The following is a 13,494-nucleotide window of genomic DNA, read 5'->3' on the forward strand; positions in this document are numbered from 1 at the left end:
TCCAGGACAAAGCGGGCTTCATCCCGGAGTTGCACAGATGGTTCAACACATATAAATTAAAAAAATTTATCCATCATATAACCATTCTGAAAGGCAAAAACCACATGACAATCTCATTGGACGTGGTACAAGACTTGACAAAATCCAACACCCTTGCCCGATAATCACTAAAGAGAGCAGGAAGGGCTGGAGAGATGGCTCAGTGGTTAAGAGCACTGACTGCTCTTCCAGAGGTCCTGAGTTCAAATCCCAGCAACCACATGGTGACTCACAACTATCTGTAATGAGATCTGATGCCCTTTTCTGGTGTGTCTGAAGACAGTAACATTGTACCTATATATAATAAATAAATAAATCTTTTTAAAAGAGAGAGAGAGAGAGAGAGAGAGAGAGAGAGAGAGAGAGAGAGAGAGAGGTGAAAGCAGAAGACAAAGGCGGACGCCAACATAATAATGCCAGTTTACAGCAAGCCCATAGCCTATATCAACTTCAACGGAGATAAAGCATTTCACTAAAATCAGAAATAAGCAAGGTTGTGTACTCTCCCATGCCTATGCAGTATAATACTTGAAGTTCTGTCTAGAGAAATAAGGCAAATGGAGGGGCTCACGGGCTGTACATCAAAAGGAGGAAGTCAAGTATCTTTATTTACAGATGGTAAAATAAATATATATGTAAGTGACCCAAAAAAAATTCCATCAGGAAACACCATTAACTGCCAAACACTTCCAGCAAAGCAGTTGAATACAAAATTAACCCTCAAAAATCTGCAGCCTTCCTATTTACAAGTGATAAAAAGGACTGAGCAGGAAATCAAGGAAAATACCTTCCAACGATAGACTCTAAAGGTATCTAAAATATCTTGGGATAACTCTAACCAAGCACCCGAAAGACACGCGTGATACAAATTGAAACCTTAAGATGCTGAAGAAATTAATTGAAGAAGCTACCAGAAGTTGCAAAGATCTCCCATGAGTACGGATGGTAGGATTAATATAGTAAAAACAGCCAACCTACCAGGAGCAGCCTATAGTTCACGGTTTCATAGCAAAATGTCAACACAGTATTCAGCGGACAAACAAATTACTGAGGTGAAATCTTCTGGGACGTATTTTCTGAGAGCACGAAGAAGCTGTTCCAGAAATAGCCAGGGTGTACCTCATGCTGGCATCTGGATTTGGTAATGACTAAGAGTCACCCAGATGGTAATGGTCCTGAAGCTTTGAAGGGTCAGGGAGAGCATCTGAGGCTCCCTCACTGGGAGAGGCCCGGAGAGGCCATGGGTGAAGGTGCAGTGGCCGTGGCAGTTGAGGCTTGACACCAGGAATAGAGAGCCTACTAGAGGCTATCGGTGAAAGTGCAGCCTAGTTATAGCAGAAGACCCCAGCGACTTAGAGATGTCAGTACCATGGGATGACCAGCAAGAATGGCAGCAGCAGTGGGGGCGGAGTCAACCAGAGCCTAGAGTGCTACAGAGGGCGGGGCCTGAGATGGGACTCAAACCCTTTGGAGGAACCCGGAAGATCATGTGTAGCTCCCAGACACTGGAACAAGAAGCCAAGACGCTGACGTTGTTTTGAAGACACCAAGCTGTGGGCCAGAGCTGTGGGTTACCCACTTGAGGAAAGCCGATTTCAGGGACTGGAAGTGAGTGTGTTACAGGCAACAGAGCTGAAAGGAGTCGGACAAAAACCATGGAGATGAAGAGTTTGGAGTTTGCCTAGCTGGATTTTTTTTTTTTTGGTCTTGGTTTGGACCAGTATTTCCTTACTATGGGATCTTGGAATGTTAATAGATATCCTTTGATATTACAGGTATTTGATTTGCTTTTTTGCTTTTGATTTTATAGGGAGTTACAGATAAGAGGTTGCAGGAACATCAGAAGAGACATTGAACTTTGGACTTTTAAGCATTGTTGAGATGTCGATAGACTATGGAGACGTTTGAAGTTGGACTAAATGCTATAAGCCTATGGGGGCCAGAGAGTGGAATGTGGTGGTTTGAATAAGTTTTGCCCCCATATACACATGCGTTTGAATGCTTGGCCCACGTGGAGCGGCACTATTAAAGAAGGTGTAGCCTTGTTCAAGTAGGTGTGGCCTTGTGGGAAGTTTCACCATAGTGGTGGGCATTGATGTCTCCCATGCTACTGCTTCTCCCAAAGTGTGGAATGAGAGTCTCCTGGATATCTTCAGATCAAGATGTAGAGCTCTCTGCTCCTCTAGCACCATGCCTGCCTGCACACTGCCATGGTTCTTGCCAGGATGATAATGGACTAAATCTGTGAAACTCTAAGCCAGCCCTAAATTAAGAGTTGCCATGGTCATGGTGTCTCTTTAGCGATGAAATCCTAACTAAGACATGCACCTCCCCACACACACCAGCAGCTCACCAATCTATCCCTGACAAATTCTACCACTCCCCACGGTGCCCTTCTACCATATTCTCTAAACTTCTGGAAACAGGACTCGGTGTTTCAAATGCCTCCAAGGATATAGGCAGAGTATAAGGACAAAGGAAACAGTGTGAAGTAAAAGGCAAACTGATTTTAATATCCCTGGCACCTCTGTTGAAGCTGTTTTTCTCAACCTGAATTTCTCCTTCTGTTTCTACCTAGAATCCGTTTCCTATTTTAGTAAGGTTTTGCTACATCTTTTTTTTTTCCTTTTCTTTTTTTCGGAGCTGGGGACCGAACCCAGGGCCTTGCGCTTGCTAGGCAAGCGCTCTACCACTGAGCTAAATCCCCAACCCCGGTTTTGCTACATCTTAAAAATACTTGGGACTGGCTCAACCGTCAGGAAGGAGCACTTGCTGTTTGCTCTTGCAGGAGACGCGGGTTTGCTTCCCAGTATTCACATGGCCACTCATTACCCTGTACAACTCAAGTTCTGGAGGACCTGACGCCATCTCCTGGCCCCCGTGGGTACTGCATGCATGCGATACAGTGACCCACATACAGGCAAGACACCCGAACCCGGAAAATAAATCTAAATTTAAAAGAAATAAGAATTCCTTAATGGACTTATGCGAATTCAAGGGTAAACTGGAGATTAAGAGTGCGGCTTGCCTGTGTACAGGATGCGGCTGATCATCCCCGGCATCACCATGAAGAATATGGGCAGCAGCTTCAGGTACCCACACACGATGCAGGCGGCCTTCACGTGGGACATGTTCTTGCCACACAAGCAGCGCTGTACAATGACCTGCCAGGGAAACGCGAGATGGAAGTGAGACAACCGGAAACTGATGTCGGCTCCGCCTTTGAGGTTTGAAACTGCAGTAAGAGAAGATGGCATTGGAGGGAGCTTGAGCTCTGGAGGAATGCACTGATTTAAAGAACTATTTAAATTGTATACTATGAGCCTACATTCCCCGAGCAGGGTTATCCCTCTTATGGTATCCTGCATATGACTAATGTATGCGAGAGTCTTGGTCTATGGATGTCAGCACATATTAGCCATAGGTAAAATATTTTTTAGAAACTGCTGCAGAGATGGAAATCTGGACAGGTTGGCATGGGTTGGCAACCCCAGTCCTCTTATACCTAATGGGGGAGAGAGATGGGAAAATCCTTGGAAACTTGCTGGCCCGCTAGCCTGACATAGGAAGCAGTGACAAAGGTGCTTCTTGGTCACCTTCAAATGAGGTGTCCTCTGACCTCCACAGGTACATGGTGACAGGTTCTAGCCATCTATATTCACAAGAATGCATTCCATGTCCGGGCCGCAAATAACAACGGCAATCCCTATAGGTGGTAATGCTGCCTGCCCTGTGTCATGCTTTAGGCTATGGATTTAATACTGTAGGCATCGTTGGGATCTTTCAACTGTTGCTAAGGTCATTGCTCTTTGACCTGTCTTACCTGCTGCTGTGAAAAACGCAAGAGTCGGGCAGCGAGTAGATCACTGAGACGCTCATGTAGACTGTTTCCATGATGTTCTGAGACTGCCTAGCTATGAACCATATGTAGTGATGGTGTTCCTCAAAGAAGAATGCACGTGATTTAAAATTCCTACCTAGATTATGCAAATCTATTGAGAGTTATGTAGAGAAGCAGAATCTATAAAATAGCTCTAGAATGTTTTATGTACTTCTCTTCCCTCCCCCAGTTTTTCAGTGTTGGGGGTTCAAAGCCAGAGTGTTATGTACTCCAGGCTCTACTAACAATCTCTATCCCAAGCTCCTTCTACATAATTGCCTAAAAATAGGGTTACTTTCTTCAGATTAATTGCCCTTAGTTAGGGTGTCTCTTGCTACGATAAAACAATACAACCAAAAGCAATTTGGAAAGGAAATTATTTATTTCACTTTACAACTAACTTATAAGGTTCACCACTGAGGGAAGCCAGGGAAGGAATTCAAGAACCTGGAGGGAGGAACTGGAGCAGAGGCCATGAAGAAATGCTGCTTACTGCCTTGATCCTCATGGCTTGCCCAACCTGCTTTCTTAGCTCGCCCAGGTCCAGCATCCTAGAGGCAGCACTGCCTACAATGAACTGGAATTTTCCACATCAATTCTCAATCAAGAAAGTGTACCACAAAACGTGAGGGTGAGCTGGTTGTGACATCTGTCATCACATTGATCGCCAGGGTTGACCTGGCTGATCTGGCTGGCTAGGCTGGTGTCTGCTTCCTCCCTCAGGATCCATATACATACGTCCCTCCTGAAGCTTCGGAAGGTGGAAGAGGAGGACCTTCCCCAAACAGAGGAGGACTGATCTTCGGTCAAGGGTATATAAGTAGCTGCGCTCCCCTGCTAGACCTCCAAACAAGCCCTCAAGAAAATGTACCACAGGCTGTAGAAGGAATCTCTTGTATAGTGTATGGCTACTTCACCTGTCAATAAAATCCTATGGCCTATAGGAAAGGGGAGACTAGAAGGCGGGACATTCCAGAAGGGATTCTGGGATAGAGCCAGGTGTGGGAGGATTTGCCCCCAGACATGAAGGAAAATAGACACATGAAATCTAAGCGGAGGTAACCAGCCACATGACAGGACTTAGACTCAAACAAATGGAATATTAAGTTATGAGCCAGCTGTGGGACATGTGAAGCTTATGGCCAAGGTATTTGTAAATATATTTCAGTCTCAGAGTCATTGTTCCGGGAACTCGAGGTTAGGAGGAAAATTTCATTTTACAGCAGTTTTTTCTACAAGCCAGTCTGATGGGTTTTTTTTTTTCCCCTAACTGAGGTTCCCTCTTCTAATATGGTTCCAGCTTGTATCAAGTCAGTGTAAGACTATGCAGCAAAATTGACCCTTTGCAACTTGACCCACAAACACATCGCTATTCAACTACAATCATTTTTTCTTGTTTGTCCCCAAGATCTCATATTAATATTAATATCACGCTCTTAAATATTCCAACTTATAAAAGTTCCCACAGCCTTTAAAATTTTAAAAGTGTGGTTTCTTTTTTTAAAAAAAAAAAAAACCAAAACTAATTCCCCCCCCCTTTTTTTTTTTTTTTTTTTACTGAAAATACATATGTAGTTCTTAACAGAACTGGGAATAATCATAGTCACAGTCAGACCAAAGCAACACTAAGGATCAAGAGTGTTACGTTCAGGGCTTGATGCCTGGGACCCACTCCTCGTCTTCTGAGCTGCTAATGGCTTTGGCAATAGCTCTTCATGGGACCTGCTCTCTGAAGCACACACAGCTTCTCTCTCAGGCAGTTTCCACCCCATTCCTATTTCCGTCCTTGGTATCCTCTTGATCCTGCATCTCCAAAGTGCTGGAGGCTCCGACGAAACTGAGTTGCACCCACACCGCTAGCATGTTCTGCTCTCTCTTGGGGCACTCAGATTTTACCACATCATACCAGTTCTCCACTTCTTCCCAGGACTCTCTCAATCCTGAGGTTTCTACTGTAACTAAGGCTGCACTTTTACCAACCGCTCCGCCTTGTCCCTCACATAGCCCAGCCTCAGCGGATCTCCACGACTTTGTCATGACTCCAAAACCAGTTCTATCTGGAAAACTATTACAAATTGTACTAAGTTTGGCTGCCAGCACTAGGTGCATTCTTAATTGCCTCTGGACCACAGTTTCTGTATGTTGACACGTAGGAAAGACTTCCTGGAAGATTTCGCCTCATTGATGTGGTTGATTCTTAATCATTGATAATTTCTCAGCCCCTGTTGGCCAGCAGCCATTGCTCTAATGAAGCAAAGACAGTGGAGGCTTGCCTTATGAAGTTTCAGAGGGAAGTCTGAGAGTCCCTTAAGGACACCATTAGATATTTAAAAGTGGACAGAACAAAGGGTGGGTTCTGAGAGCATTCATTTCTAATGAGAGCTAAGGTCATGTCTCTGTTTATGGTTCATGGGTCAAGAAATGTCATAAATAGGAAATAATTGGTTGAAGGAGCCTACTGTGTTTGCTTCTAAGGGATATGATTCAGGGCAGGGTATGGCATGGAACAGCTGTTCTTCATAAATCTTGTAAAGGCATTTGGATTTGAAAATTATGTTTGTGTGCAGAAACTAGATCCTAGTGTGTGGGGCAGAGGGCAGTGAAAGGTACCCTGATTCCTGGTCGAGACAGGTCGAATCCTCAGGAGACCCTAAAAGGGATGGCAGGTGCATTCCTAGTCTCAAGTCCTCACTAGCTGCAGACCCCCACAAACCCATTTAGAGAGGTTGGAGACAGACCAATCATGTCGAGAAATGCCCCGAGCCCCTCCTCCACAGGTGAGGACGTGACCCCAGGACACTTAGGCTCAAGACAGATCAGTCGTAGAGACAGGACCACGCCCCCAAATATGTAGATGAGGTCTTCCCAAGCTCTCAGGCCAAACCAATAGGAAGTACCTGCTGTGGGACACCGACCCAATCGGAAAAACTCTATTTAAAGGTCCTGTTCAATTATTAAAGGTGTGGAACGCGTCCCATCGTCTGAGAGCTTTTTGTCATAAGAGCTATAATATCCTGCTTGGGAAGAGATCTGCTCTCCGGGAAATCACCGGCGGAAGCTCCTGCACCCATCATCGCTGGCTAGTCAGTCTCCTGCTGGCTCAGCCAGCCCGAGAAACCAAAGCGGCAGGCAGTGATGGAAAGAAGGACCAGCAGCTGGGTGGCGGAGCTGTTCCCCTCCCAGCCTGAGCTCTCTCTGCCTGCCTGAACCTGAGCACCTAGCTGGGTGAGAGATCGCTGTGGAAGAGCACCCCAGCACGGAGCCCTACACTAGTGCTTTTCTGTGGGATGAAAAGGAAGAACACAAAGTGCATGCCGACAGGAACCGGATGTAGATCTCTCCTGAGAGACACAGCCAGAATACAGCAAATACATAGGCGAATGCCAGCAGCAAACCACTGAACTGAGAACGGGACCCTCATTGAAGGAATCTTAGAAAGGACTGAAAAGAGCTTGAAGGCCTTGAGACCCCATATATGAACAACAATGCCAACCAACCAGAGCTTCCAGGGACTAAGCCCACTCACCCAAAAAGACTATACATGGACTGACCCTGGACTCTGACCTCATAGGTAGCAATGAATATCCTAAAGTAAGAGCACCAGTGGAAGGGAAGCCCTTGGTCCTGCCAATACTGAACCCCAGTGAACATGATTATTGGGGGGAGGGTGGTAATGGGGGGAGGATGGGGAGGGGAACACCCATACGGAAGGGGAGTATGAGGGGTTAGGGGGTTGTTGGCCCAGAAACTGGAAACCGGGAAGGGGAATAACAATTGAAATGTAAATAAGAAGGGTTGGGGATTTAGCTCAGTGTGCGCGCTGGCCAGCAAGCTCAAGGCCCTAGGTTGGGTCTCCCTTCTGGGAGAAATAAATAAAAGAAATACTCAAAGTTAATAAAGATGAAAAATAAATAAATAAATAAATAAATAAAAAATAAAACAAGGAAGGACAGCAGTCCTCTCTCTCCCCCACCTCTCTCCCCTCCCCCCTCTCTCATGTCGGCTACACGCATGCCCTCTCAATCCTTACTTGGTTTGCACCAGTACCAGCGCTGTAATAGGCATTCCAAATGCCGTTTCCCGCCCCAAGGGATGTCTCCAGTAACAGCGTCTCGGAAGATGTGGAAGGAGTCAGGCTGAGGGGTGTAGCACTTGGGGCTGATTGTCAGGTTGTCCCCCTCCACCACAGAGGGGATGGCATTCATGTACTTCTCTGTAAAGCTCTCGTAGCCTCCGACTTCAACAAATGCTGCAAAAGCCCCAGAGGAATAAAATACCTCTTGCACATCACGGAGAGCTGCTGTCAGATGATTATCCCCTCAAGTGGAGGTCACACAAACCATCCGGGACCTTCTCTCCTGACCCACACGCCTTCCTAGTGTCTCCCCTGGCAACAGGTCAAGTTCAGAAAGCTCGAAAGCAAATGATTATTACACGTTTTCCTTACCACACTCTCCCGTATTTCTCTGAGTATCTAGCATCAGGGTAAAAATTAGAAGTGTCAAGCAATAGGTTGACCCGGGTGCCTCACAAGCACGCGGGACAGAGACAAACCTGACGGTAAATTCACAGAGCGGTCCCCCGTGAAATTAGCCACCAGGAATCACAACTCTTTGGTAAGGAGCAGAAAGCAAAGGCCTTCAAACCTTATGCATACCTTTTTGGTGCTATGTTTGATTCTGGTATGATAGAAACACTGGGAAAGAAAAGAGAAGGAGGGTAAGCCTTTGGCAGCAAGCTAGATGATGAGGGGAGATGGTGAGAGAGACGACTACAGGTCTGGCATGGCTGGTCAGTAGTCAGTAATAGTCGACGTGAGAAAAATGAGCCAATAATTCTGGAGCTACCGAGTATGAAGTTCCGATGCTGCAGAATTCATCAGAATACTGGAGGCTGGAGAGATTAACCTGGAATCCCATCACTAAGTTCAAACAGCAGGGACCAGGGAACAAGAAGGGCATAGGAATTCTGGATAACTGTGTGTAATGCATACAAAGAATGGTCTCTAGCACCGGCTTCCAGAAGCGCACCGTGCGACAGAAAAGCTTTCTCATGAAGGATGGGGTTGTTTGAATATCTGTTGCCCAAGATGGGGAGCTGGGTAAATGAACTGAATTTAATTTGATATCCAGATTACGTTGAGGTCTCCATACCAGTGTGGAATTGTTGTTGTTGTTGTTGGTTTTGTTTTTTGGTTGCTTTTTGTTTGGTTTGGTTTTTTTTGTTTTTTTTTTTTCAGTTTCTGCTTCATAGACTTCAAGCTCTGTGAATGGACCATGCACGTTCAAGATGGCTTTTAGTGCATCTTATTGGATGGACCTGGGGACTTCAGAACTGGGGAGAGACATTTACTACCTGGTTTTTTTTTTTTTGTTGTTTTTTGTTACATTTGTAGATTATCTAGGCAGGGTACCATTTTAAGATAATCTATGCAGGACGGTTAACAATCACCAAGCTTACTAAGCCAATTAAGAGGATAGCACACCCTTTACTTATCTTGCTGACAAGGAGTGGTTTGGACCTCAGAAGAGCTCTTGGGAGCTAAAATAGGGCAAGCTAGGGCTTTCAAAGTCAAAAGGCTGTGAGCACATCCCACCACACGCAGGCTAAGGCTTTTTTTGGTTTTGTTTTGTGCTTGTTTACAAAGTACCTTTCCTCAGGAGGAAAAGAGGGGAAACCCTTTAATTTGTTAAAACATCATATAACACACAAGGTCCTGTCTTGGGAGGAACCTTTAGTCTACATCAAGAATCTCTCCCAGCATGGAAAAAGGAATCCCCACCCCCACATATTTATCTTTTATTTTTTGAAGACAGGAGACAGCATTTATTTACATGCCAGATGAGGAGTGGGGAGAAGGTGGGGTCAAGATTACCTGACCTTGCCTTGGCCACTTCAATGCAGAAGAATGTAGAAAGAAATTAAGATTCGCACACTGAATTCATTAATGCTCCTTACCACCAAGATAGGAGAACGGAACAGTGGGAAATCACAGAGAAAACGCCAAGCCGTGTGTTGTGCACCCTAACGACGTACTGAATAAAGTGGGTTTTTTTCCTCTCATAACAGACATTCCAACCTAGCCTCCCCTCCCCCAGGATCTGCTGCTCTTCTGTTTCCCTTCAGAAGAGAGCAGGCTTCCCAGGGATATCAACTGATACCCCTGGGACATAACAAGACACAAGGAGACTAGGCACACACCCGCTGTTTGATACAATAAAGCAAGGAGAAGGTAGGCAAATAAAATACGTCCATGATGGGGATTATATAAAATGACAGGAAAATGGGGGCCAGGAGAATCTGAAGGAAGCATCATGAGAAGGCAGAGAGAGAGAGGCAGGAATCTAGGGACCCGTGCACTCAGTCCTGGCTTACCGTATATCATGAGAATGAAGGATCCAACCAACATGATGATGGCCTGGAGGGTGTCAGTGTAAATCACAGAGGCCAAGCCCCCTGGGGAGAGAAAGCCAGTGGTTTATCCACGCACGCTTGTGGATTTGCCCTCATAACTGCCCTCTCCTCCAGCCTGAATGCATCAAGAAGCATTTTCTTAAACGTAGGAAGATACATCCAAGCTCCCGGCTGCTAGGAGCGAGCCTCTTACTCCAGCTACCTGGGAGGTCGAGGCAGATGATTGTGAGCCTCAAGGTCATCTCAGGCCCAGACCAGCTCAGGGACAGACAGGGTGATGTTGGTTTTGTAACCAAAAGCAAAGCAAGAAACTGAGAAATCTCCTGGCTGGGTCACAAGCTCAGTTTATCCTTTCTCTTACCTTGTTCTCTATCTTGTTCTGTTTTCTCTTTCTTTCCCCTTTCCCTCCCTCCCCCTCCCCCAGCCTTCTCCATCTGCCCTTTGCCTCTCTCTTTGCAGTGCCTTGCTCTGTAGCCCGGGTTGGCTTTGAACTCTCAATCCTCCTGGCCTCAGCTCCCTTGACTCTGGGATTATGGGAGTTGACACCACACATGGCTTTATCTTGCATCTGTCTAACCGAAAGTTTCTCTTACAGTGTAGTTCTATTGCTCCATTCACTTATAAATATCAAGGAGGACATAGGTCAAACATTTGCTATCACAAAACTTCCCCCATTTTTGGGTCCTTGTACTCGCCCGTCTAGCAAAACCATTTTACCAGCTCTAGTAGGAATAAATCACCGTTCCTTCATTGAATACCTTATGGGTGACTGTTTTTCCTGTGGGTATGATCTGAAGGCACAAGCATGTGCACACACAGATCAACAGGGTGGCAGAACTCAGCAAGGACAGGACCCAGGCGACTCACGGTGATGGTGAAGGCGGCTGTGATATGCCAAGAGGATGAAGATCATCCAGGTAGAGGTCCAGCCCCAAAGCCAGCTTTATGAAGATGGCTCCAGAAAATATGTCTGCCTAGAGAGGGAACAGCACGGATGGGGAAAGCAGGTATTTCCAGGCCTCTGGTTTCTTTTTTCAAGGCTCACAGGCCCCGCCCTCCTCTTCCTGGTGAACTCCTATACATCCCTGAAGACACTACATAAATATCCCCCAGGAAGACATTCACACAGCAGTGTCACTCACTGCTTACCTTCAAAGCCGTTCAGGTACTTATTAAATAAGGTGCCAAGGCCTAAGACTTCTCTCTGCTATGAGGTTTGGGGATGCTCATTAGTTTCCTATGAGAATCTCTGATTATGATGGATATAAGTATATATTCTTTTGATAAATGAGTATAGTGTATATGAGTGATGTGATGTGTGTGCACGCTCACATGTGTGCATTTATGTATGTGCATGTGTGCATTTGTGTGTGTGCATACCCACATGTGTGCATTTGTGTGTGTGCATACCCACATGTGTGCATTTGTGTGTATGCATACCCACATGTGTGTATTTGTGTATGTGCACATGCATGTGTGCATTTGTGTGCATACACGGGCATGTGTGCATTTGTGTGTGTGTACACTCACATGTGTGCATTTATGTGTGTGCATGTGTGCATTTGTGTGTATGCATTTGTGCATTTGTGTGTGTGCATGTGTGCACTTCTGTGTGTGCACATGCATGTATGCATTTCTGTGTGTGTGCATGTGTGCATTTCTGTGTGTGCCTGTGTGCACTTCTGTGTGTGCACATGCATGTGTGCATTTGTGTGTTTGCATGTGTGCATTTCTGTGTGTGTGCACGTGTACATTTGTGTGTGCATGTGTGCACTTCTGTGTGTGCACGTGCGCATGTGCACTTGTGTGTGTGTCTGTGAGTGTGTGTGAGAGTTTCTGTGTGTGCATGCACCTGCGTGTGTGTAGAGGGTAGAGGAGGAGGTCAGATATTCTGCTCTACCATTCTCCATCTTGTTCCTATGAGAGGATCTGTGAGAGAACTACAGCTAGGCAGTGGCATGGCACTCGGTAGGTGGCTTGGCCTAATGCTGCTTGGATTCTAATGTTCATTGGGTCCTCAAAACTGTTAGCACTTGACACTAAGGACCCTAGGCCCCAATTAATTCTGATTGGTAAATAAAAAGATGCCAGCAGCCGATAGCTGGGAAAAGAGTCATAGATGGGTTTGGGTTGTGGGACTTGGGATTATGAGGAAGAAGGGAGAGAGACAAGAGAGCTGCTGTGCCTTAGAAGAGTATGCAAGGGAGAGACAAGAGATGACGTGGGGTAGAGAAGCATGGAAACTCCCTGGGCTCTGGGCCAAGAATGTGGTCAGGGGATGACTAAAGATGGAGTTAATAGCAGCCAAGATGGGACATAAATTAGTAGAAGTAATAACTCAGGGTTATCAGTAGAAGGTAGGTTCTCACTTTTTGGAAGGTCAGCCATTGCCAGCTGTTAAAAGAAAGGTGAATTAACATATAAAGACTGTGTTTGTATCTTTCATCTGAGAACATAAATGGCCTGAGGCATGAAAACCCTAAGCCAAGATTTATTAAAATATTCATACTAATAAGTGGCTATTAAGCCCAAATGTGAATTACCCTAGATGCACAGAACACATGAAACTCAGACAGATGATCAAAATGCGAATGCTTACTCCTTCTTTAAAATAGGAAGCGAGAATACCCTTGGCAGGAATAGGGAGGCAAAAGATTAAAACAGAGACAGAAGAACACCCATTCAGAGCCTGCCCCGCATGTAGCCCATACATATACAGCCATCCAATTAGACAAGATGGATGAAGCAAGAATTACTGGGGATGTTGGCCGGAAGCAGGAAAGGGAATAACATTCAAAATGTAAATAAGAAATACTCAAGTTAATAAAAAAAAAAAAAGAAAAGAAAAGAAAAACAACAAAAAATATTCATACTATAGCCCGTAAGCACACTGAATCTCCCTGTGTTCCCTCTGCCTTGTCCTGTAGTTCTGGAGTTATAAGTGAACGCATTAGTCGTGACTGGATTATTGCTTGGGTGGGAGGTGTCGAGACTCAGGTCCTCATGCTGACATAGGAGCATTGTCACCAATAGAGCACTTCCCCAGCTCTCAACATATATTCTTAGTTAGAATTTTTCTCTTTTTGGTGGGGTGGGGAAGGGCAAATACTCAAGGACCTGCATGCGTCCTACACAGACATTTATTCAACCATGTTTTGCTG

General features: G+C 45.5%; 1 protein-coding gene across 1 annotated transcript in view; it reads right to left on the bottom strand.

Annotated features, from left to right (window-relative positions):
• LOC116906999 (solute carrier family 5 member 4A-like) overlaps positions 1-13,494 on the bottom strand; it is a 44,815-nt gene that overhangs the window by 20,106 nt on the left and 11,215 nt on the right. The window contains 4 exon segments of the mRNA XM_032909928.1: positions 3,068-3,211; positions 7,956-8,168; positions 10,295-10,395; positions 11,225-11,307. Coding sequence (XP_032765819.1) covers positions 3,068-3,211; positions 7,956-8,168; positions 10,295-10,395; positions 11,225-11,307 — 541 coding nt within the window.

The sequence above is a fragment of the Rattus rattus genome, chromosome 8 (assembly GCF_011064425.1).
Source record: "Rattus rattus isolate New Zealand chromosome 8, Rrattus_CSIRO_v1, whole genome shotgun sequence".
Lineage (NCBI taxonomy): Eukaryota > Metazoa > Chordata > Mammalia > Rodentia > Muridae > Rattus > Rattus rattus.